The sequence below is a fragment of the Uloborus diversus genome, chromosome 4 (assembly GCF_026930045.1).
Source record: "Uloborus diversus isolate 005 chromosome 4, Udiv.v.3.1, whole genome shotgun sequence".
NCBI lineage: Eukaryota > Metazoa > Arthropoda > Arachnida > Araneae > Uloboridae > Uloborus > Uloborus diversus.
In genome coordinates this window covers 135,196,474-135,221,504 of record NC_072734.1, presented here as the reverse complement: position 1 = coordinate 135,221,504, position 25,031 = coordinate 135,196,474, and the positions used below count along the sequence as shown (strand labels likewise).

The window sequence follows — 25,031 nt, the reverse complement described above, 5'->3', positions numbered from 1 at the left end:
AAGTAAATCTTTGGAAGATAAGTATATAAAGAAATTTACCTAACACTTAATTTTGACGTAATGATAAAAAGTGCGAGGGGCTTCTTGTCGGTTGTCTTAAATTTCTTCCTTTTGTTGTTCATGCAAAAATGTTGACGGTACTCCACCCTTTTTTTAATTACATTAAAAGTAAAAGTTTAGTCAGTTATTACTCTATATACTATTATCATCCAAAGATTATTGTTTACTTTTTAGTATATTTTGTTACAAAAGCTTGTTTTTTTGTATGTTAAAACTATTATTTCATTATAAATTATCTTTAAAAATAGTATGATTTTGCTTTGATTTTTTATCCATGTTTATGACAAAGACCGATTTTTTTACTGATTGCCTTCGGGGCTTTAAACATGCTAACTGCATTAGTAGTAAATTCTGTATTATTCTTCATTAAACAGAACATGTTATACTAAATTGTATTTGTTTATTCAGGGGTCGTAGTTACATATTTTCTTGCTAACTCCTGTATTATTTTATTCAGATGTTAACTGCTGCCCAAAAATGCAAAAATCTTTGATCCGTTTCTTTCTTCTTTATCCTCTGCACTCATTCATATTGGCAATATATACAAAATATAGATGATTTTACTTGCAACGTTTAACATGCTTTTTTTTATCAATTAACTTTTTCTTTTAATGAATTTACTTTGTGAAATTTTAATAGTATCATGTGTTAACTTTAAGTGTTCTGCTGTAAATGTTGTAAAAACTTTTAATTTTGTTGCATATAATCTTACATGGAGTTCAAATACTCTGCTTTTGACATTGAAAACGGAGCGTCTTTAATTATCTTTTTAGCAATCAATAAGAGATGCATTTTTGAAAACACATTAGTTAAAATTTGATTTTTTTTAAAAATTTTTTGTTTTACAATAAAACGCTTTAGATAATCAGAAAGTAGATATTTTGATAAAGAACGGTGTTTTCTAATAATGTCTCGTTTGACTAAAAATTGAATGAAGTTCTCTTAAATTGTATGTGGAATTCATATAAGCAGGGGCCAATGTAGTAGGATTCTGGTGATTTTCCAAATGTGCTCAGAGGGTTTATTTTCTTGTTCAACTGTTTCACTTTAACTAATTCCTGTGGTTACAAGGATACATTGGCTCTCAAGAATATATGTTACTCTTATCATTGCTGTGACTGAATGCATTGTAAAATTGTATTGATAATAGCGGTTTCCCCCTTTTCTTTTTTTTGTACATGTGCTGCAAACGTATTAGATCTTATATTTCTCTACCACACTGCTCTATTTTCCCTTTTAAACTCTTATTCATTTTCTCTCACTTGCTATGACCCCTGTCCATTGCAAGTTTAAATTTTTGGTTTGTGTTTATACTTTTATAACCTATTGTTTATTACTTTGTACAGTAACTTTTTCTTCAATTGCTGTTTGTTTTCGATACAATAAAACATACACATTCATCAAAATGTAAGCTTTTATTTACAATAAATGGCCAGGGATGAGAGCGTTTAGAGAATGAAAAAGAAATCTAATAATTCATTGCAAAAGTGAGCTACAGACTATATCCAAAAATACTATGTCCAATATAGAATTTGGATAGAAAAAGACAATATCCAAAACATCAACAAAGAAAAAATTTCTGAAAAGGAAGCAAAATGTAAAAAGGTCTGATTTACCAATTTAAAAAATACATTGAAAACTTTCTTTCCCATAGAAAGTAATTTACAATTAACTTTCAACTGTAACAAACATTTGAAATTCTGGAACATACCTTACCTTTTTATAACGAAATCAGTTTTGAATGTTGACTATGCATTTCTGTGTACATGGGAAGTTTTATTAGTAAGGTAAAGGGGAGCAAAAATATAAGAATAATGAGATACATTAATATTTATTATTCTTATGAACAAGAATACTTATGATAAAAGATACATAATACATTTATAAGGAAACTAGGGGGATACCGCCCCCTGCTCGGTATCGCTCGCCTCGTGATCCAAGCTCGCTTTGCTCGCTCGCTGTATGCCAATACATTAGCCTAGCTAAAATTTTCCGTAAAAATTAAAGTTGGTACTTGCATTTAAGTCACCATCCATTTAACCAATATGAAAATGACGTTAATTTGTCTGCTTTAGCCAGATTTTTGACAGTTTAACTTTGCTGTATGTAAGATGACTGCCTTGGCAATGTGCACAACTTTACCATTATAGATACAAAAGTGTCTGTCATTGCTTTGGAGAGATTGCACTTCTACCTGTTGGTCCGCGGAAAGTATTTTATTTCCCTTGTACCACCCATTGGAGAACCAATGAAGGCATTCCCCTATCCGCTACCCGGGGACGCGCCCTCTAGGGGTTACAGGCTCCCCCAAGGGATGTATTTACATTATTTACACTCTTATATATTTACATATTTACACTCTTATATTCTAATCTGCAAACTACACATTAAAAAATGGTAAAAACTGATTGAAATATACATTTTTCAATTTCTTTAAATATTTTTCTAAGAAATCAGCATCATAATCCACTTTGACAGAAATATATGACTTGTCATATGTGCAAAAAATCACAAAAAGGCATGATTTGGTCGATGTTAAAAATAGACCAAGCTGGACTTGACCATAATAAGTATGTCTTTTTTTGAGTTTATACTCATTATCAACAACATTAACGTAATCAACAGTTGGAATTACACGAAGAGCTGTTTCACTTTTTCCTAGAACTGGACATTTGATTTCTAAGAGGCAGACTTCTCCATTGTATAAGATAAGTCCATCAGGACTGCAGCCCATCCATGGCTCCGAAGGATGGACAAGAAGACCACAGTCTATCACTTGTTGTGTTTCTTTTAGGAATTCCTTGCAGATTCTTTCAGCTTTGGACCCATATTTGGTACTAGCGTTGCCCATAAAACTGTTATTGACTGTATTGTGAATTTTTTGTTTCCAGTTAGAATTTTTCCGGGAACCATAAGTATATAGCCCATAAGAATTGGAGCCTGTTATTCTTATCTTACGGGCTTGCAACCACATGTCACGTTGTTTGCCATGGCCTTGCCCTCTTGTCTCTTTCTCCAACTGTATGGCAGCCTCCTTTGTTATCATGACATTATTTCTGTAAAAATCCTGAAATAAATGAGAATAAATGCCATGAGACTTTTTTTAATTTTTTACTATGCTAGAGAGGGAAGGAAATTTTTAGGAAATACTTTTTGTTGGGCAAACCTAACCTTGCAGCATTGTGAAGGCTACACAGATCCTAATCTCGGCAGTAAGATGATGCCAGTTCAGGTTTTGTCCCTTCTTTACATAGCTCAAAAAAAAAAAAAAAAAAAAAAAACGCGAGAAAAATTGTGACAGTACTAACATTATAGAATTTTTTATTTTTATGTTCAATAATTTGTACACCAACTACTTAGCTTACGCATATTTGTTACATACAAAGAGGTATTCCAAAACATAACTAGGATAAGCAGTTTTCCTTAGTAATTCATAGAAACTTCAAAATTTCAGTAAAAGAAACAGGCACAACCAGAAAGTATTTTTAGGGTTATCACAATTTATTTTTCACAACACTCGATCAGTGTTTTCTCTCTCTCTTTACATCAATATATAATTATCATTAATGTTTAGTAAAATTCCATAAAATTGTATAACTTTTGCAATTTATTCAAAAACTGTTGCAAAAACATTGTTCTTATGCGAGAATTGAAATCACGTTAGAACTTTAAAGTACTTGAAACAACAATATGGAGGTAAGATGTTCGAATTAATAAATGGAAATCAATACCTGTTATTACTTCATTTTCTATATTAATGAAATAAATCAAAATGCCCACAAATTTTTATCACCAAAGGATCTAAACTATTCATATTTTTAAGATCATTCAAGGAAAGAAAAAAAAGAAACATGTTAAAATGGCATGAAATCACTTAAAAATACAACAAAATAATTGATAAAATCACTCACACTTAATGAGTCCTAAATATACATATGTACACTTATAAAATTGTCTACAATACGAGGTTTTTTAGTACTAACTGGCCTCATCTAAAATATCTTGTTCCCTTTCCCCTTCAGCATATCTAATTCGTTCCTCGAGAAAATTCCAATTTCAGTAAAAGAAAATAACTGATAAACTTTTAAATTAAAGAAAGGGAGGAAATATGATGGAGAATAAAGGTAAGCACATACAATTTTTTCCTTCATAAAAAGTAAAAACAAAAAAGCGTCTTGCAAAAATAAATATGAATATTTGTTCAAAATTAAGAACTTTAAATGGCCAACAAATCACTGAAATGAAGCACTTTTAAGGATCTGCATGAACTTTGTTATTATACACAAGGAAATAAATTAATAATCAATTTATGCAGAATTACTGATAACAAAGCATAATAAATTAATCATTCACTAATTTAATTTGCTGACTTTTCACAAAAGACACAAAATAAATAAACATTTTCTGTTTAAAATTATCATAAAATAAAGATACACTATTAGAGCTTATAAAATGTAACCAAATATTTGGTTACAGCACATCTTAAAAAAACAAACCAAATAAAAAGGATACAACTCCAAACAAGTAGTATGTCTACACTAAAAAACTACTACAGAGGAATTGATCGAATGTCATACACAAAACCTTTGTCGTATACCATTCAATATTATCAGACACAGAACAAATTCTGATGCAAATTCATTCGTCAAATATATATACGAGGGTTGTATGAAAAGTTTCCGACCTAACAAAGAAAAACGATATTTACCTTCCAAGCTGACTTTTATTTTTCAACATAGTCTCCTTGTAAGTCCACACACTTGATCCAGCGATGCTCCCATCCTTTTAACCCCTCCAAATACTACGATGAATCTTTCTCTTCGAATTAGCTGTTTACAAAGTTGATAACCTCTTCATTTGAAGAGAACCTTTGTCCCCCAAGAGCTTCTTTCAGCTTAGGGAACAAGAAAAAGTCACTAGGGGCCAGGTCTGGTGAGTAGGGTGGGTGTCCAGCAGGCGTATTCCCTTTCAAAAACAAGTAGCGAATGACAGCTCGATACTCTATTTTTTCCATTTTCACAAAAACTGTCAACTCATAAAAATGGCTATCAAGCAAAGAACGTCTGATTAAGGACACCCCACTTTAAAGTACTAGTGCTGCCATCTTCATATCAAGGTCGGAAACTTTTCAGACAACCCTCGTATATATAACAAGAAAGAAGAAAGATCAGTATACACATGATTGCAAAAAAAGTTGCTAGCTAATAGAAACAAAGATAATGAAATGGACTTACAGTTTCCTTCTCGGTTATTTCCTCATGTGTCATGCAAGAAACAACGATTGGAAAGTTGAAGATTTCTGCATGATGTTTTTCTAATAGGCCGTTAATTGTACTGCAAAAGTAATACATGAAATTAACCTGATAATTTCCCTAAAATTTTACTACATGTTAAAGGCATCAGTTGAAATTTATTCTATATTACTTTTGATGCAGAAAATTTTGGAATAGAAAAAATGGAACATTAAAAACTTATAGACTGAACTTGCAGCTTTTTCTATGCAGCATCAATATTTAAATTATTAAATTAACTGATAAGACTGCTGAAATTTTCAGACAACTGTCCGAGCATCAGAATTTTATGATTATGTATTCAATAGCCTTCTCAGTCAATTTTTATTTCTAAAATCTTCAAAAAATTAAGATGAGCACTGATAAAGATTAATATTACTTTTTACGAGAGGTTTGAATTGGAATGCAACTAAATTGACATTTTAAAATGGAAATGCCAAAATGAGGATTGAAAAAGATCGCTACAACATAATATAAAAAAACAAATATTGAAAATAATGGAAAATACAAAGTTAGTGATGTTCGTTCAAGTGATAGAATTACATTCTGAACAAAGCAGAGGAGTTTTACATAGGCGACACTATCGGATTTCCAAAAGCATAAAATGGGAGACAAAACGTAAAAAACAGCCCTGATATTTACATTTTACCCAGATAGCTCAAATTTCCCCCGATCCTAGATCATACATAGTCTTCCCTAAGATTCATGTTGTACAAGATTTGGTTGAGCGTATGACTGCTAATATTAGAAAAAATATCTTTTGCCTCTAATTTCTGCTTTTGATGATTGCTCAATATCAACTTTGAAAGTGCAGCAAAAACTTAAGATGTACAGGTGTTTGGGAACATTTATTCAAGATAAACAAGGCTGGAAAACATTAAATTTATTCTAGAAATGCAGGGAAAATGAAAAATTTCCACGTGTAGAGGTTTTTGAGATGGGCAGGTTTGAGACAAAAAGGTTTGACTGTTTTGCTCAAGTTTAAAGTAAAATTATCTTGCTACTTTTAATATTAGTCTGCTGATGATACATTGAAAAATCTAGAACTATGATATCTCCCTGAATAACTTGTAGCACTTACTTCTCTTTGTCTGGCATCTGTAAAACAATTTCATCAAATGCTGCAGCTCGGTGCCTTGCAACAGCCGATTCGGGGCATGCAGAAAGCAACTGCTCAGAGATAGAAATTTCTTCTTCCTCAGAGAACCTCAGGCTTTGTTTCCTCCTTTTCACGCAGCAAAAATCTTGTACAGGCAAAGAGGGATTGTACTGTTGTTTTATGGAGCTTTTTTTTTCGCTCCACTTACACTCAATATCGGTGCATGACAAATCCTCTAGAGCGGTCACATCATATCTTAAAAGAACAAAAAAATAGCAGTTAAACACAATGAAGCTTATGGTAAAAAATATGGTTTCCAAGGACGCGTCAAACTATAATTTTTTGGTGGGAGAAAATTCTTAATTTGCAGAATGAAATCCTAATTTTATTGAACTATAAAATACAAGCATGCACATGCACATCATTAGGTGTCATTAAAAAGCAATTTAAAACTTTTTAAAAATAAAAAGTAATCAAAAACCTGCCACAATGGATCCAAATTTTATAAATTGTCAGCAAAATTTGACAAATAATAAGGAGAATTTTGGAAAGGTCATGGTAAACTCCCATCTGGGTACCCCTGATGGTTATTTAAAAAGCATCTCCAATTGTTTAACATGAAAAGTGTAGCAAAACCTCTCCCTACATTATGTTTTTAAAGTTTACAAGCTAAAAGATAACAGAACTATTGCCTACCTGTTACAGTACAATAGAGTGGCACAGGTGTGCTTGCAAATGTACTGTCCTGCCTTACAGGTGCATTTGAAAGGGCCGATAGTCAACTTTGATGCCGATCGTTTTAATTCCCCAGTTACTGTGTGGGGGAAAGAAAACAAAGCGGATGTTTGCAAACAAAGAGATAATATGCCATAGCTGGAACTATCAGTCTTCGTTTTTCCACAAGTTATGATGTGGCCGGCATTTAAAATTTGTTCTGCTTCTACAATACAACGCGACCGTTCACTGCCGGACACGTAACTGAAAATGTCTACAATCGACAAAGTTTCCATTTAAAAAACAAATCGACAATTGATGAAGAAATAAAAACAAGCTTAAAATATACAAATTGAAAAACAATAAGCAAATAACAGAATCAACAAGTCTAGGTATTTAAAAAAGCTACGCATTCCAGAGTAACGTTAGTGTTAGCTATTCATAATAGACATAAACAACACGGCTTCTTTTGTAAATAATATTTGAAAAAAATGATCAATGCATTGAAAATGAGACAAATTTATCAAAAAAACGAAACAAATGAAGCCTAAACTGGAAAAAAATGGGCCCGAATAACTGTAAAATCGACAAGAATAAATACTAAGCGGGAAAAGCAAATCATCCCTAACAAAAGCATAAGCATTAGCATTGACGTCTGGTCACGCCTCCTTCCTGACGTTTGTCTTCTGTTTTCCTATTTAAATAGCGCCCCCTATAGTTACTTTCCGTTCCGAATAACATCCATCTTTTCTTATATAGTCTTTTTGAAAGACAAATCTTTTAAATAGAGACTCTAGTTTGTAGAGGAGACCTTGACGCATCTTTTTGCAGCTGTAATCACTATTCGTGCATCTGTTGTTTGAAGCTATATAAATTTAAGAAGAGAAATTTCATAAACAGTGCTTTTGTTAAGGTCATGACTTCTTATGAAGCTCTCAAGATCTTTAAAAATGGGTTAAAAATTTTGTTTTTAGTTTCATGCATTGCCAGAAGGTGTCGCTTTTGTAATGTTAAAATATTTTGTTAGACTATTGAATTAGTACTTTCTATTAATTTTTGCAATACATATCTAAGAACCTGTAAATATCATTATTATCAGCGCTCAAACGTGGAATTAAAATAGTTATCGTTTTTGTCCATATTATTAAATATCCATTTTTCTTCCTTTTTATTGGCTAATGTTGATCACATGATTTCGCTCAACTGTGCACTCGCGAAGACGACGATATTGATAATTCGTCAGAGCTCGGAACACTGCGAGAAGGCAAAGGCAGAGTCTTTGTTAGAAGTGCGACATGACAGGCGTGCACGCGGATTGTTGGTTGAAGTTTTTTAGAACTTTGATTCCTACCGATTGCTTTTAAGTGTAAAAGTGTTTGCAAATGCTATAGCTTTTAAAGCCTTGAATCATTGCCTTATTCCTAATTTTCATTTCTTATTTCATTTGAATATTGTTTCGCTTTTATTCATTTGAACTTGATCATTGCAGTCACTTGTCCTCCGACGTACTTCAATACTTTATTTAATTAAAACATCTAAAGAATTAGCTATTTATCGTGAACATTTTTTCTTAAAAATGTCTCCAGGAACATCATCGGAAGATGTTTTGCTCATGGTGAATCATGTGCATCATAAGAAAAATGATGGAACTTTATATTTAATGAACGAGCGAATCGCATGGATGACAGACGGTAAAGATACTTTCTCTATTAGCCATAAATATGCCGATATAAAAATGCAAAAGATTTCTCCTGACGGAAAATCCAAAGTGCAACTTCAAGTCGTTTTGCACAGCGGCGATAATACAACTTTTCACTTTGTAAATCCTATGGGCACTAACTCACAGTTGCAAGACCGTAATAACGTCAAGGAATATCTTCAACAATTGCTGCCAAAGTTTAAAAGGAAAATTCATAAAGAGCTGGTAGAAAAAAACAATATTTTAGCCAATGATCCTGTTTTGTTCCAATTGTATCGTGATCTTGTTGCTACGCAAGTCATAACTGCTGACGAGTTTTGGGCAAATTATGCTAAGAAACCTAATCAAAATTCCACAGTAAACTCGGAGCAGCTTGTAGGTGTTTCAGGATCTTTTCTTATTGGAATAGCCCCACAAACTGACGGATCTTGTGGCATAAAATATAACATTACTCCTGAAATAATAGATTCTATATTTAGGACCTATCCTGCTGTAAAGAGGAAACACATGGAAAATGTCCCTCATAAAATATCTGAAAGTGAATTTTGGACGAAATTTTTCCAGTCTCATTATTTTCATAGAGATAGGTTGCATATTAATTCCAAAGATTTATTCTCTGAATGTGCGAAAAATGATGAGCAAGATGTGAAAAAGGCAATTGATCAAGGCATTCCTGATCCTTTTGTGGATGTTACATCTTTTGAAGAAGATAAATTAATTGATGATCGTGTGGTGGTAAATGCACAAAATACCCAAAAAGAGATCAATCAGTCGATGATCCGCCGTTTTAATCATCACTCCATGATGGTTCTCCAAAGCTGTACTAAAAGGAAAGCTGATGATGTGGCTAATGGGCCTGATCCTAAAAAACCTGCAACTACTAGAAAAAATTGTGCTACTCCTACTCCTCAGAATGTTCTACCTCTGTGTGATGCTGAAAAAAATTCAAAAAAAGAAATGGTTGAAAGCAAAACTACATATGAGGATCTAATTTGTGATGTTAAGCAGAATGTGAGCACACTTAATTTGAGTAAAATTAATGGTTATCTGAGTGGCCCAACTCCTGCTATAGATTCTGAAGATTTATATCCGGAAGACGTGATTATGTCTGTAAATCACTTGAATCATTCTATTGGTGGATGGAAGCCAGATTTGCCAAATGTCCTAGCACCCAGTTCGGCTATTCTTGCATTAGGGGAGTTAATGCCTGGGGGAACATTGATGAAAAATATTGATGGAACGCATTTGAAAGACACGGTCCCTGTGGAAATACAGAATGAGATGAAACAATTGTATTGTGCCCTCTCGGAACTTTTGCGACATTTTTGGTGTTGTTTCCCTACAACGACACCTCAGTTAGAAGAAAAAGTTACATCAATGCAGGGAAGTCTGCAAAGATTTGAATATGCTAAACTACAACCCTTTCAGGAAAAATTGTCTAGGAATTGCTTGCCCTTAAATCTGTCGGACCACATGAGAAGCTTATTGCAGGCTGCATACAAGAAATATGCAACCTGGCAAAGCAAGCTAAACAGATGATAATTACTGAAAATTAAGTATTATTAAAGCATTTGGTTCATTTATGGAAACAATATATACTTTAAGACTATATATTGATTTGTTTCCAACATTTTAAATAGTTTTAGTGGTTTAATTTTGTAGTATTTTTATTACACATTATTTTATCTGTTACACATTGTCATCTTGTTGAAAGTGAAAACTGTTTACAGCTGTGTATTCAAACTGTTGAATTTGTTTTAGTTTATTCAAAACATAATTGGTTTTATATATCAAATAAAACTTGTTTTCAGTCATCTTTTGTACAAGTTTTTATTAAGTTTTGTTCCAGCTTCATCTGACAATATTGCCAAACCCATTTGAGAGTCTTGAGTGCTGTACTCCTTCTTTCCAGATTCAGTGTTCAGGGCCGTATCGAGAGGGGATACGGCCCTGAAAAAAACACTTATTCTACTGTTTCATTTTCTGCACTCCTTGTGATTGAAAAAAAAAAAATTTTTTTTGAGAAATATTTTGTTGCATTTATTTTTAACTTAATACGGGTGTGTCTTACAAAGTTATAATCATTTTGTAAGACTGTGCAATCAACTTCTGAAAAGTGCTTTAAGTAATTTCAACTGTTCTAGGCTTTGAAAATTATTTGAATTTTTGAAATTCCTTGAAAAGTTCTTCAATTTTGACACTTATCAGGAAAATAAAGTATGAAATTGTCCAAATAACCCGAAGCCAGAATATTACTCTTTTGTTCGTATTTTCTGAATCTCTACGCCATTTCTTTTACAATTTTTAAACTAGAGCATTTGCTGGAAAGGGGGGGCGGATGTTAGGAGAAGTGATCAAAAACAAACTACACTAAAAGCAATTATGAGCAAATGACGATGTTCTTCTCTTTTCTCCTCTCTCGTTTTTCCCCTCTGTCGATTAATGTCGACGATTCGAGCAAGTAATTTTTATTTTGATTGATCTTGAGACTTGCAAAAGAATGCTTAATTTTTAGAACTTTGTTTGCCTATTTTTCTTCATATTTTTGCTGTCTCAATTACCCCATATAAGGTCTCAAAATACAGATTTTTTTTTCAAAAAATTCCCTGGGGGAGAAACCCCTAGACCCCCTGAAATTTTTGGTTTTCTACATCTGACTTAAAGGGACACTCTCCTGTTATCCTTACCACTACAAAGTAATAAGAAAAATAAAATTAAAATAACAGTTGAACAGAGAAATCATTAAAATCGAGACCTAACAACATCTTCTATGATATTTTTATGTGTGTCCGTATGTATATGTCTGTGTGTGTGTGTGTGTGTTAGGGCAATGTGCGAGTCTGGCCCTCCCAAAAAAATTTCTGGATACGACCTTGTCAGTGTTAAGAATAAGAATTAAAATCTAGGCATCCAGATGCGCTGATTAAAACTTATACATGTCGAAATGGACAACCTAGAAGCCATATGTTTAAGATCAAGCGTAATCAGTGGCGTCGCTCCAGGGGGGGGGGGGGTCCACCCCGGGGGTCACCCAAAGTGAAATTGCAAGTTTTTGAAAAATATGAAGCTAAAATGTATGTTTAAGACTATAAATTTAAAAAATTTCCCCGTTGAAATGGTATCATCCATGCTGGGTATGCCACTGTATATATCTGAATATTAAAAAGAATAATTAATTAGAAATGCTGCATATTTAAAAAGATCTGTAAAATGTACAAGAGTAAATGATTTTTGAAAGACAAAGCTGTTTTTATTTTTAAATTACTTTTAAAAAATTTTCCTCCCGGTCATAGTTATGATTCCGGAATAAAAAGCTTCATTGTGGTCCAAAATTTTTAACTTCAAATTTGGTGCATAGTGTTAGAATTTTAGGCATCAGATCAAATTTTTGATCGAAGAATGACTTAATATTTATATATTTCATAATAAACCTAATTTAAGGGAGCATATCATGCTGTGACTTTAATATAATAAAAGTTCTCAAACATTTGGCAGACATATGAATTTTCAGTAAAAATGACAAACTACTAAATACATATTCTTTTTTGTGTATCGTGTGGTATCATTCAGAGTCAAAAATTTAATGTGAAATATTTATAGTAAATAGTTAAGATACAAACATTTTAAAAATATTTTTCAGTCCATGTTTTTAGTAATGTCTGTATTGGTAGTCTGGGAGTCCAATTAAATGCTTGATATTTAGAATAAATAATAGAAATAAAACAGCATTTGAATGAAAAGCATCAGCTTATCTTGGGTTCTTTTTGCGTTTTCTCCTTTACTTAAAATTTATAAACATAAATAACGAATTTAAAATTAATGTAGATGTGGTGCAGGTAAAAGAATAGATTTAAACTTTGTACCTTCACCAAATATTTTTATTTTGCAGACGTTTTGTAAGAGTATATTTGAAGTACCCTGCTCAAGTGTAGCCTCCTTAACAAAGATATCACCTCATTGGAAAGTGTTCAAAGGAGGACTACTTGTTTTGTAAGTGGACTTTCAAATTTAAATTATAACATGTAACAAAACTGAGTTTATAGGAACTTGATGAAATTATTAGAATTCAAAGTGCCAATTTGATACATTTTTCTTATTGTGAAGGCTGAACCAGACTTCACTTGCTTGTCGTTTTGAGCTTGTGAAATTCCAAGTTAATCTTTGAATTATGAGAAAATGATTAGTGTTTTATTTGGGTTAATCATACTATGTGTGCTCTTCTAATTTAGTTTACTTAGAAATGATGTTTTTATGATCTATGATTCTATGATCTTTTTTCTTTCATCCCGGAGCTTCATTGTGATTATTGTGTGCCTATCTTTTAGCCTCACAGATGTGGTGAAGTTATTGAATTTGTAAAATACCTATTAATCTTAGGGTCCATCCCCCCCCCTCAGTGTCATTATATTTGCTATGGAACATCCTCCCCCCCCCAAATGAAATCAAAAACCCTCTAAAATACCTCCCCCCCCCTTGGGTTTTTTAATTAAAAAAGTAGTTTTCATTTAAGAGTTATAGGATTTTAGATTTTTATTTTATGTTAAATTTATAAACATGCACAATATTTAAAAAATATATAAACATGGCTTTTTTTTCATTGCATTTTTTATATTTTTAAAGATAAACCAATTTGTAGATTGCATGACTCAAATCTCATTTATCGTTTATAACAGGTCTCCAACCTCTTTTTTTTTTTTTTTTTTTTTTACACAAGTGCCAGCTTTTAACTGTTTGGAGGCTAGGTGGACCAACAATATTTCAGTTCAGATGGTTCAGTTAGCTAGTGAGCCCATATGCTATCTACGGACATTTCAGATTTGCTTGGAGATAAAACTGTTGATCTTCCATTTTTTAATTACAACCTGTTGCTCAATTTAGATTATCTTGTTTTCAAAAATATTAAGTGTTTAAGAAGTAAGATATAGATGTACTATTAGTTAAGTTACAATCTGTATTCAATGATAGTATTTCTTTTTAATTGACTGAAGCATTCCTTTATATTTTCTCAATGTCATATTCATAGTTGCTCCAAATAACGACTATTACGGAGCAACTTCATGCAGGCGTGGATCCAAAGGATGGGCAATTGCCCCTCCCTGGAAAAATCTGGGACGCCAGTAGGAAAGGGGCGTCGAAGGCGTCCCCGACGAATATTTAAATACCAAAAAGAAATAGCGAAAGATAGATGGAAGATTTATTTGTCTCATTCAGCAGTTCTCAACCTGTGGGGAGTGGGGAGCTTCCATTGGCCCCTGTAGGGGGTGCAATACCTGCAAGTTATGAGCTTTCTTTCTGAATTTGGTTGGAAAATTTGACTACTTTCTAGTTTCACGAATATATAAGTAATTTCTATATGAGCAAAATGATTTATTTACATGACACACAGACCTGTTTACAAAACATCTTTCATCCAGTAGAATACAAACTGAAAGTGATCTGTTGTGCAACATACCCAACTTGCTAACTAATAATGTCAGTGTAGACAGTCATACATTACAAAATTCAAAGGTTGAATATTTTGGAATGTCACTATTAAATTATAAGTGCAAATACTAAAGTAAAAACTGGAAACAAAGGTCTAGTCAAATTGCCAATCTATAATGAAGAAGAAAAACCCTTTTTAAATTATTCACCCCAGTGCGAGTAACAACTGCTTTTATTATAAACTAATCAAATGCTTACTATGATAGCCCTCTTGCCATGTCATGCCACTTTTCATTTCTAGCTGAAACTGTTATTTATTTACTTTAGGAAAATATTACAACAGTTCGACTCAAATCCAAATGATCTTACAGTTTTACTTACAGTAGAGAAAGACACTGTGTCAAGGTAATTTTGAATTCCCATGGCTTAAGGTTACAAAGCCATGCTACAAGGTTAGCATGGTTTTGTAACCATGGCCAAAAAAGTGTGGTGTTTAAATTGACTTTCAAAAAGCTTTCGATCAAGTACCGCACAATGCTCTGCTGAGAAATTTGCCTTGTATTGTAATTAGAGGGAAAACTTGAAATTGGGTCAGAAATTGGTTTACTAGGAGAAAACAAAATGCTTCATGGTTGGAGCAACTTTTCTCAATGGTCTCTATTTGAGTGGGATTTTACGAATTTCAGTTTTTGGGCCATTGTTGTTTATTGTTTTCATTAGTGATATAAGTGATGAAATTTCTGGGACTATTAGTATTTTTGCCGATGATGTTAAAGTTATATGGTCGTTGACTGCAAAGAACAAATGAAAAAGCTTCCAGAGTTAAGTGGAGTATGCAGGGCCCGACTTGTATGTTTCTCTACCCAAGGCACTTTCAAATTTTCCGACACCCTTTGAATTTAGAATGTTTGATATTTAGAATATTTTTGCTACTCTTTTGAAAAGCGGATATGCAGGAGTCGTAGTTAAGTTGAAAGAAATAGAGCTATTAAGGGTATGATATGTTTCTTGCGCTTTAAATTATTTTCAGATATTTCTTTCCCCGAGCACGAAAAAAGGAAAAGAAAGAAAGGAGCATACAAATAATAACAGAATCAAGGATAAAAGCAATAGGACAATTTTTAAAACAGAAGTTAAACGACGTTGTGAAAATATGTCCTGCACCTTAGAATGTTCATACTCAGGGCAGGGGTCCCGGGTTCCCTTGCAATAAATAGGCCCTGGCCAGGGGTGGCAAATAGGGGGGTCAAGAGGGGGCGGTTGCACCCCCAAATTTTTTGAGAGGAGTGATAAAAAACGAGCAAATTCAATTTACGTAAATCGCAAACCAATGTTCATGAAAAACGAATCTTGCTGGTTCTCCGTAATGATTGAAGAAACTCGACATATTTTCAGACATGAGCAAGTGTTTTCCGTGTTTTTAAATAATTAGAAATTCATCAAGCATTTACCGACCTTTTCAGAACAGAAAAAACTGATAAAGAATGATGGTTAATTTTAACTAAAGACGTAAACCTCATATAGGCTAAATATTTCATTCTTGTGTGCTCTGTGTAACGACGGTTATGAGAGATTCATGCAGTGGTGTGGCTGCATGATTTTCGCTAAATGCCTTGGTATTTTACATTCATTGTTACGCTCATATTTTAAGTGTGTCTATTTAATGAGTGTTCATCACTTTCTTCTGGTAGAAACACATTTCAACTGCTCATTGCATTGTATACTTTCATAAAAACGTCTTAAAAATAAAAGCTGTTTTCGAAAAAAAATATCTCCCCATCAACAAATATCTTTTCTGTGTGCTCTTCAACAATGCAACCTCAGGGGGACACAAGAAGGTCTTCAAGAGACAGTACAAGATGGTCTTCTAAACCTTAAAAACCCTTTTCGATAACTTCAAAGCAGTGATTTTGTGTGAACTCTTTCAATAATGAAGAAGCTAATGTCTTTTAACATGTCTTCATATGAATTTTTATTCGTTTTGTTTGTATTGCGGAGAGTTTTTGAACAATGCTTTACTCTATCAAAACATCTTCAATCATAACCTTAATTTTTGGACTGTTCAAGCTACAATTGAAACTATTAATAAATTTCACGTGGATGTATATTTCAACCAAGCGTGGATCTTTAAAAAAAAAATCTTACTCCAGAGAATTTTTAAAAGGTGCAAAAAATATTCAAATGAATTTAGAAGAGGTGACCAAAATGCACATGATGATGTAAAGTCATACCTTGATTTAACGTAATGTCTAAAATAATAGATTCAGTTTCTAATGAAATTAACACAAGATTAGATGATAAATAGTTTCCTGTATTGTAGGCTCTATATTATCTGGATTGGATGTTGAAAACAAAAAATAAATTGTTTTAATTATGTGTAAAATTTATAGCTTGAGGCAAGAAGAATTGTTTAGAGACTAGCCTAGAATAGACCATTCAATGAAGAAAAATGAAGATCATCACAATTTTTAAAGTTATCTGGGTGATTTTTGAGAGCAAGATGTGAAAGGTGTGTTTTCATACGTAACTTTGCTACTTCAATTATTTTTCAACTATTCCAATCAGTTAGTTCAGTTCGTAGAAAATAATCATTTTCGTGTTTCAGAAGTTTAGAGAATTATTTTCGAAGTACAGTGGGGAAAAAAAACTTAGCTGAAAAAAGAGCATGACACTGGGCATTACTGGATTAGTAACAAGATTTCCTGTTCTTCCGTGTTTTAAAAATCAAGCATCAAAACTTTGTCAAAAGGTGAAAACTGTAGTTCCAAAACACTTGGTATGATAATATATACTAAAACAAACTACAAATTTTGTCATAAAAATTTAAATTGTTTTTGAACACTTATTTTTATTAATTCTAAACCCATATCATGATTACTTGCTGTTAGCCAATGTGTGTTTTGGTTTCATACTGAGGTAATTCATATTTAAGAAACTCGACCCCCCAAATAAAATGCTGAAATGCCGCCCCTGGCCCTGGCCTGGGGTATGCCATCCTCTGTGTCCAGCTCATGGAAACATTGAAAGCTATTATTATTAGGAATCTGTCTAAGCAAAGAAGGAAAAGTTCTGAGATCTGAGTGTCTTAATCCGTCCAGATAGGTTTAGTCAGCAGTGCAGTGTATCTGAGGCTGTGCACAGAAATTTTTGGGCCTGTCACAAATGACTTTTACGGGCCCCTTACCCAGGGCCGGATTTGGAAGTGTGGAGACCCGGAGGCAACGAAGGAGTGGAGGCCCCTAATCAAGGTTTCGAAAAGATCATATTTTTGAAAATATCCGATACTTTGATAGATATCCGAATATTTCGATATATTTAAAAAATTATATAGGATATTTTAAAAAATATTGTGGGGCCCCTTTGTTGTGGAGGCCACAAGGCAGTAGCCCTGCCTGCCCTCCTTTAAATCTGGCACTGTCCTTACCCCTATGTCCCTACATATATTTTGCCCCATATTTTAAATATCTTGAGGGGCCCCCTTTAAGCTTGGCCTGGGTCAACAGGTGTCACTTCTCTCCCCCCCCCCCTTGTGTGTAGCATGTAACAAAGCTAACAATCAGGCATGTCATTTTGACATTTTCCAGGGGGGGGGGGTTGTTACTATGCAAATTGTACCGAAAAACGACCAAAAACCACATTTACTCAGGGGCGGATCTAGAGGGGGCCATGGCCCCTCCCAAAACATTGTGAGTAGGAATTTTTTTTAGTAAAAAAAGAAAATTGAAGGAGAAAATAACAAATTTAACTCATGAGTTTTACTTTAAAAGAAATTTAGATTTTGATTGGCAGAGAAATTACATCCCTCTCCTCGAAACAAAACTTGATCTCTAAAATTTTGTGTACATCATTTCTTTATGCCAACTTTAGACACTTGAACGATCTCTAAATGCTGCTGTCCGCTAAGTACAGGTATTGCTCACGAGATTAAAGAGAGCTTAAATTTGCGTTTTATGGCTTTAATTTCAAAATTTTTCAGGAGGATAGTCCCTTATTCCCATGCTCCTCCACAAATGCTACGAAAGGTAACTAAACATTGATATATTTTTCTTCAGAGCAATGAATTGCACAAAGAATTTTTCGGTATTAACCCTATCTTAATTTCTGTTGTTATTTTAGTATTCGAACTTAGTATAAAAACTTGAAGATAGGTAGAGGCTGTGATTTTTCGGAAAATAAATGATCCTGCACTGTTTGAGAGATGACCATTAGGACGAACATTCAAAGAAAATTTGTTAAAAAATTTCGAATGGCCCCTCCCAAAATAATCGGCTAGATCCCCCACTGCATCCACTTCTATGTAAATACATTAATTTCTGTAAACAAAGAGGGGGGGGGGGGGAGAATCCCCGCGAAATGACCGGCCTGCGAACGGAATTGTGGGTTTTTAGAATAAGTTTTTTAATAAAGTTCTAAAGAAGTTCGATAAGACTTTATTTTGAATATGCTGTGTTCAGTTTTGGTCTCTTGTTTTAAGAAAGACAGATTTATTGGAAAAGATTAAAAGGAGGGCTTACGAGGTTAATAAATGGGCTATCTAATTTAGATCATGATTCCATGCTTAGAATGCGTATAATATGTATAGTTTTGAGTTATTTAAGTTTATTAAATTGGAGAACGCTTTACGAGCTAAATTTTTGCACAAATGGCAAAACCAGAGGTCACGATTTTAAGCTTTTTAAATCCAAAGATAATCCTGAAATCAGGAAAAAATACTACTTCCGCTTTAAAAGATGGCTTAAGAATAGACAACTTGAATAGAACCAGTCTAGCTGAACCTGTTGCTGGTCGTCACTTTTGTATTTGTATCAAAATTAGGCGTCAGAAAAAATTTGTTGGAAGTTTAAACATCCTAAACTTTCTTCATTCAAGATCAAGAAGAAACTGAACAACAAAGTTGCAACTGAGTTGCATCAAAGAATGTTCTCGTTTCTCAGTCTTTTTGAGACTCAAGTGTAAAATATAATTCACATTAAAAATACGAATGGAGGGATTTTTATTTCTTATTTGTGTAACAATAGGGGTGTCCACACCAAGAGTAAGGGCGCCAACCCCCTAAATATCGAGAGGACTCCCCAGACCAAGAGCCCTCCCCTCCATAAAAGAAGAATACCCCTCAAAACACTCCCTCTAAAAATTCCCTGTATTATATTAAACAGTACATGAAACACAAGTCAGTGTATGGGACTCTAGAGGTCCTTATACCCGAATTGGACATCACAGAAAGCGTGTCCATTGACGCAAGTGAATTTTTCTATTTAAGTTTGATTTTATTTCGTGAAAAGAAATCTGATTTTCGACTTTCTTTTGAGGAAGTTCTCATAAAAATCCCATCTCGAATCGCCTGTTTGAAGAGGAGACGCTGGACTCGAGTTACGTCGCGCAACTTGTTTTCGGCACTTATATTTGGCAACAGTAACTTTTTATTTTGACACGTGACTTGTCGCCTTTCGCTTTAAATTTTTTTTGATTGAGTAATTAAATATTTTCACTGAAGTTTGGCAAAACATTATTTTGTTGGTTCCATATTGAAGTTACAAAATGGTGGATGATGCAAGCAAAAAAGATGTAAGGTTATTATTTAAAAACAAAACATAACATTATTTAAATTGCATATTCGTTTTAAGTAGAGTTGAATACAGTAGTATACAATCGTTTTACGCGGGGGTTACGTTCCACAGGAACGCCATGTAAATCAAAACCGCGTAAATTAAGGCTGAATATTATTGTTAAAATAAGGGTTAGGTACTATAGATAAAAATTACTTCATTCTAGTAATTACTAATAAACTCAATGTGTAGGTACTTATATCGATATATATGCACAACATATAAAAGGTAAACGTAACTTAATTTAGTGTTTATATAGAGAAGCTGGCTAAGATAGTCTTTTGGCAGTCTCTCCATAGTTTTGTCCTTCACTAACAAATCAGAACGATTATTTGCTATTGTCAAGGAATAACTCAAAATTTTCTGTGTGAAGGATTTTGGTTGTGTGTTATCGATGTCGGTATCCTCGTTTATTTTGTTCTGCTTTGCCACTTCTGAAAGATCTTCGTTCAGTGAGCTCGGTCTGAATTTGCATTTGTTGCATCTGCATGAAACCAAAACTTATCCGTGTAAAATAAAATAAAGGTGTTAAATTTTAAACCGCGTGTAATAAACCCTCATAACACGAGGGTCTACTGTAATAGAAGCTCAAGTTCTGTCTAAAAGATTATAGAAATTTTAAAAATCATTGTCTTCTACTCAAGAAGTCATACCCTATGACGCAAAATTTATTTGACCTTCTGTGCCGCTGACTAACGCTTATAGGAAGTTTAGGAACAAATTTTTTTTTTCTTTTAAACTTGTTTCCTTCCTTTGATTTAAAGTGTTAGTATTTGTAGTTTTTTCTTACATACTTGTATAAAAATTCATCCGCAAAAAGGTAAAAATTTTAGCTGCCTTGGTAAAGCAAGGAATTTATCTTAAGCTACTTGTCCGATTCTCTAAACCTTTGCTTATCCATACTTAGTTTTGTCCCAACAGGTCTGAATCTGGGATATCCCGTTGAAGGTCACTGACCTCCAAAAAATTTTGTTATTCCACAGATTTTATTTGATGATTCTACTATCGACACATTTGACAAAATTACAATGATAATGCCCAGATGTCCCTTTTGTTTTCATTAGATGTTGCACATATATGTGCAATTGCGCCTATTCATAGTCATCATACGGTAAAACTTAGAGTTCCATTCGGCAAATTGAGAATTTCTTTCATCTCAAAAGTTTTAAGTTTGGGCTGTCCCTAGTCTGTACAATGAATGCTCGGTCTATTGTAATTAATAAAATCACATGCAGTACATTTTTAAAGATGGCCCCCCTTACTTTTAAAAGTAAAGGGCCTTTGCCCCTTGCATTTTTCTCAAAAGTCTCTCTCAAGATAAAAATGAATGATTGATTCAGATATGATAAAATTGTTTAATTCATGCGTTTAAAGAAAGAATTCACCTAATATGTGTGTAATAAGACATAACAATGTAACAATTGCACAATTAAAGGTTATTTCTTATTGTACTTTTTAAGCACAAAGGTATTTGTTTAATCTTTACTAAATGTATGTTTTATATTTTTCTCATTTTATTTCATGAAAATTAAATTGGTGCTTTGAATTGTTGGAGGAAGTTTACTGTGGTCAGCTACCCTGTTTTTTGAAGCCTCGTCCAGAATTTTTTAAAGAAGGTCACTTAGTCCATAATGACATCTAAGTTCAATTGCTCATTTTTTTAAAGTCTGCTGCAGGAACACTGCCCACCTAATACCTGCTCCATCTCCTGCACCTCCAAAGACCTCCACACTTTTCCACCACTTCCACCAAGAGCTTATGCCTTAAACCCTTTAAAGCTTGTTTTTTTTTTTTTTTTTTTTTTTTTTTTTTTTTTCCCGGAAAAACTAGACAAAAATGATTTTTTTTTAAAACAAAAAATCATTAAATAAGAAATAAGTTCTTTTTTCTGAAATTTTAGTTGCAGGAGGGGGTGGAGGAGGAGTAAAAGTTATTTAAAAAACTATTTTACCAAGTGTAAATGATTTGGCTTCTGGTTAGATTCTGATTAGATTCTCATCACTAAAACTGATGAATTGGCATGCGTTTGTAATCATCAGCAACGCTCACTATCAGATAAGTTATTTAAACAAATTTTAAAAACATTTAGTAAAAAATAATTATATTGAACTGTTTACTTTTAGGATATTTAGCTCAATAAAAATGGCTATATTACCTTTTCCACTCTGTACAACTGCTTTATAACAACAAATACCTAACATGCTTAGTTAGCTAATCTTCAAAATAGTTAGTCAAATCTAGTGATCATGTCTTACTTGAGACTGTCAACAAGTCATCATAAGTGTAGGACGTTTCAACCAAAATAGTTAAAAAATACAAAACTAAGTAATATTTCATAATAAAATTACAGAATTAATAAAGAAGTTTGTGTTACTAACAGATTCAATTGACTTTTTGAGACACAAGGTTTTAAGTCCTAAAAAAAAATCTGTTATTTCACTTTAAAATACTTCATACAATAAAAGTTTACTAACTTTTTGAACTGAATAAAAGAGTGGTTTCTTGTAATTATTAACAAGAAATAAAACAATTCTTCTCTTTTGACCACAGTCTGCAATCTGATTAGATTCTGACTGCTAGTCCCTACCTTTCGAACATAGAACAGTTCCTAATTCTTTTCTGTACTTTTAAGTTGCGTCTTCCTTCTCAATCTAAAGGAGTTATTGTTATATCTTTCTCTCATGGGAGAAGCTTATAATGATCAGCATCAGCTGAGGTTATGTGGTCTTTCTCTTCTCCTGCTACTTCCCCAAGTTTTAAGATCCATCTGTATATTTCTGTCTATCCTTTCTCAAGGACCCCCCCCCCTCTCCCCCAAGGGTACACCCTCCGTAATATTACAAAGACCCCTCCCCCAAGAAAAAGAGCCACTCCCCCCCTCCCCCATCCCACCAAAAAAGGGAAACCCCCCCTCAAAACAATGCCTCTAAAAATTTCAATGGCGCTCTCTGTGCCATGAACTAAACTTCGTCTTCATGGGCTCCTCTGTTTTTCCATTGCCTCTCATGTCAAAGCCTAAAGTTTTTCACTTCCAGAACTTTACATGCCAGCTGTTCTTTAGTGGCATGCATGTAGTACAAGTACATGTCTATCATCGGTGATCACTTTCCAGAAATACTTACAATAAACTTTTCCAGATATTTTCAGAGTAGAATAGACAGAAAATGGGTTATTTTTCCTGAATAGTGCAATTTGGACAAGGCAAGGAATGGAATTCACTGTGACAGAGAATGACACTTAGAGGAAATAATGTATTTTATTGACAGTATTATAATTTCTGTGGGAAAAGGAAAATCTATTTTTATGAAATTAAAGAAGATCTAATGTTGTGGTGTGCGAAAAGTATTTGTTGTGGATATTTGTTTCCCTTGGGTTAATACAACTATTATTAGATGCGTGAGAAACATTCTTTCCATTCTTCGACAGGGAAATCAAAAAAAAATCAAAGGACATTTTTTTCAAAATAGTGCAAACCTTGAAGAGTCTTCATTTTTCTATTTTACAACATTTCATAACAGTTGTTAATAGGTTTAAACAACAACAATCTTGACAAATATGCATGACTTCCTTAATCTATAAAAGCTAATTTTGCTTTAAGGTGGAGGTAGGGACATGCAGTTGAATGACATTTACAGTGTAAAAAAGTTATTTAAATATATAATAATAATGGAGGGTTTATTTTAGCTTATTTTACAATCATAAAAACATGTTGTGAAAGCATTCTAGCGTCGGTTTTATTTCAATGCAAGTTAATTTGTTATTTCTGGAGCAAGGACAAGAATTTAAGTTAGAGAAAATGACCCATAGGTTGAATTCAGTCTATTCTTATGACATGATTCTTAACAATTTTTCATCACCTTGTGAAATGGTATGATTTCGAAATGCTTTTTTGAAAAAAGTTATGCAAATCAAGTGCTTTTTTTTTCTTTTTTGTACAGGAGGCAAAATTATGGGGAGGAAGATTCTCAGAGAAATTAAACCCTACTATGGAAACTTTCAATGCGTCATTATCTTTTGACAAGCGTTTATGGGACGTTGATATTAGGGTTTGTATTAGTTATAATTTTTAATTTTGTGTGTTCCCCTCTTTTTTTTAAAATCATTTTCATGCTTTTTGTGGTGAAATGTTCTTTATGGATTTTAATTGATTATATGAATTGATTGTGCATATTTTTCATTGCTATGTATTCTTCCTTTGTTTATAAAGGAACTTAAAAAAAAAGATCAGTGGAAATAAGCTTTTATCTGAACAATAATTGAACAATGATAATGAAAAAAATTCTAACACTCTTTCTCTTCTTGGGTACTTAAGCTTTTGACAGGTTTCTCTTCCTTTTACGTGTACTTAAGATCTGGACCAAGTGTATTATTACCTTCAAAAATTAAAAAAGAAAACTGCTACACACTCCACATGTAATAAATTTGTATTCTGATTTTAGAGCACCAATGTTTGACCCCTTACCCATCCCAATCCAGTTTAGGCAACTACTACTTGCAGTATTTGTGCTGCCTGAACTGACTTCAGGCAGGAGAAAAATTAAAATTATATTTTATGAAGCCCAAACTGAGTTTGTTCCTACACTTTAGGATACTTAATTCATTATTTTCCTAATAGATGGGATTAGTGGTCCTAGTTTTTCCCCCGATTATGACTTCAGCGGAGGGAGGGAAGATGTAGTTGTCAACTGCTCAGATAAACAAAGACACACTTGAATTAATAAACAACAACAATTTGGCTTTCTCGTTTAGTTTCAGCTTCATATTGTTGTTTTATATTTATTATATTATTCATATTATGTTTGACTTCAATTTTTTTTTGCTCAAATTGAATAAGTTGTGTGTGTAATCCATTACTTTTTTATGTGTATGTAAAAACCATAAATTTAGCTATTATTACATTTAAAATTTTATTTTTCCGATAAAAAACCATTTTGTAATTTATATAATTATATCAAGAACCAAATTAAATAGTTAACTTTTTTCCATTTTTGATCTATCTTCCTGAAATGTATGTCAAAGTTAAGGGGTTAATTAAATGAACATAAAACTATTTAATATCCATATTGCATTATGATTACATAGCATTTTGAGAAATATCTTACAAGAAAATGGTTTAGGTGCAAATCTATGAAGTCTAC

The 25,031-nt window shown here is 33.0% G+C and overlaps 3 protein-coding genes across 4 annotated transcripts in view; 2 read left to right on the top strand and 1 right to left on the bottom strand.

Moving 5' to 3' along the window:
- Positions 1 to 599: 599 nt before the first annotated feature.
- On the bottom strand, positions 600 to 6,619 carry LOC129221113 (uncharacterized). Its single transcript, XM_054855560.1, has 3 exons — positions 6,433 to 6,619; positions 5,295 to 5,394; positions 600 to 3,127 (listed from the first exon to the last, which is right to left on the bottom strand). Exons 1-3 carry the CDS (start codon positions 6,447 to 6,449, stop codon positions 2,441 to 2,443), a joined length of 804 nt encoding a protein of 267 aa, XP_054711535.1. The 5' UTR covers positions 6,450 to 6,619; the 3' UTR covers positions 600 to 2,440.
- Positions 6,620 to 8,431: 1,812 nt separating this feature from the next.
- Positions 8,432 to 10,668, top strand: LOC129220412 (general transcription factor IIH subunit 1-like). Its single transcript, XM_054854832.1, has one exon. It carries the CDS (start codon positions 8,741 to 8,743, stop codon positions 10,400 to 10,402), a length of 1,662 nt encoding a protein of 553 aa, XP_054710807.1. The 5' UTR covers positions 8,432 to 8,740; the 3' UTR covers positions 10,403 to 10,668.
- A 9,037-nt stretch (positions 10,669 to 19,705) lies between these two features.
- LOC129219642 (argininosuccinate lyase-like) overlaps positions 19,706 to 25,031 on the top strand; it is a 61,003-nt gene continuing 55,677 nt past the window's right edge. Inside the window, exons 1-2 of one of the 2 annotated variants that reach the window (XM_054853909.1) lie at positions 19,706 to 19,852; positions 23,832 to 23,939. In XM_054853909.1, the coding sequence (XP_054709884.1) occupies positions 19,826 to 19,852; positions 23,832 to 23,939 (135 nt within the window). In that variant the 5' untranslated portion in view covers positions 19,706 to 19,825. The remainder of the gene's footprint in view (positions 19,853 to 23,831; positions 23,940 to 25,031) is intronic. The other variant, XM_054853911.1, reaches the window with a different exon arrangement.

What these genes read in the sequence shown, in the direction of transcription:
- LOC129221113 (XM_054855560.1), bottom strand. An exon ending in AAATAACCGAGAAGGAAACT is followed by an intron (nt 3,128 to 5,294) that starts GTAAGTCCATTT and finishes CATTTATTTCAG; the next exon opens with GATTTTTACAGAAATAATGT.
- LOC129220412 (XM_054854832.1), top strand. Translation starts at nt 8,741, where the DNA reads ATGTCTCCAGGAACATCATCGGAAGATGTTTTGCTCATGGTGAATCAT.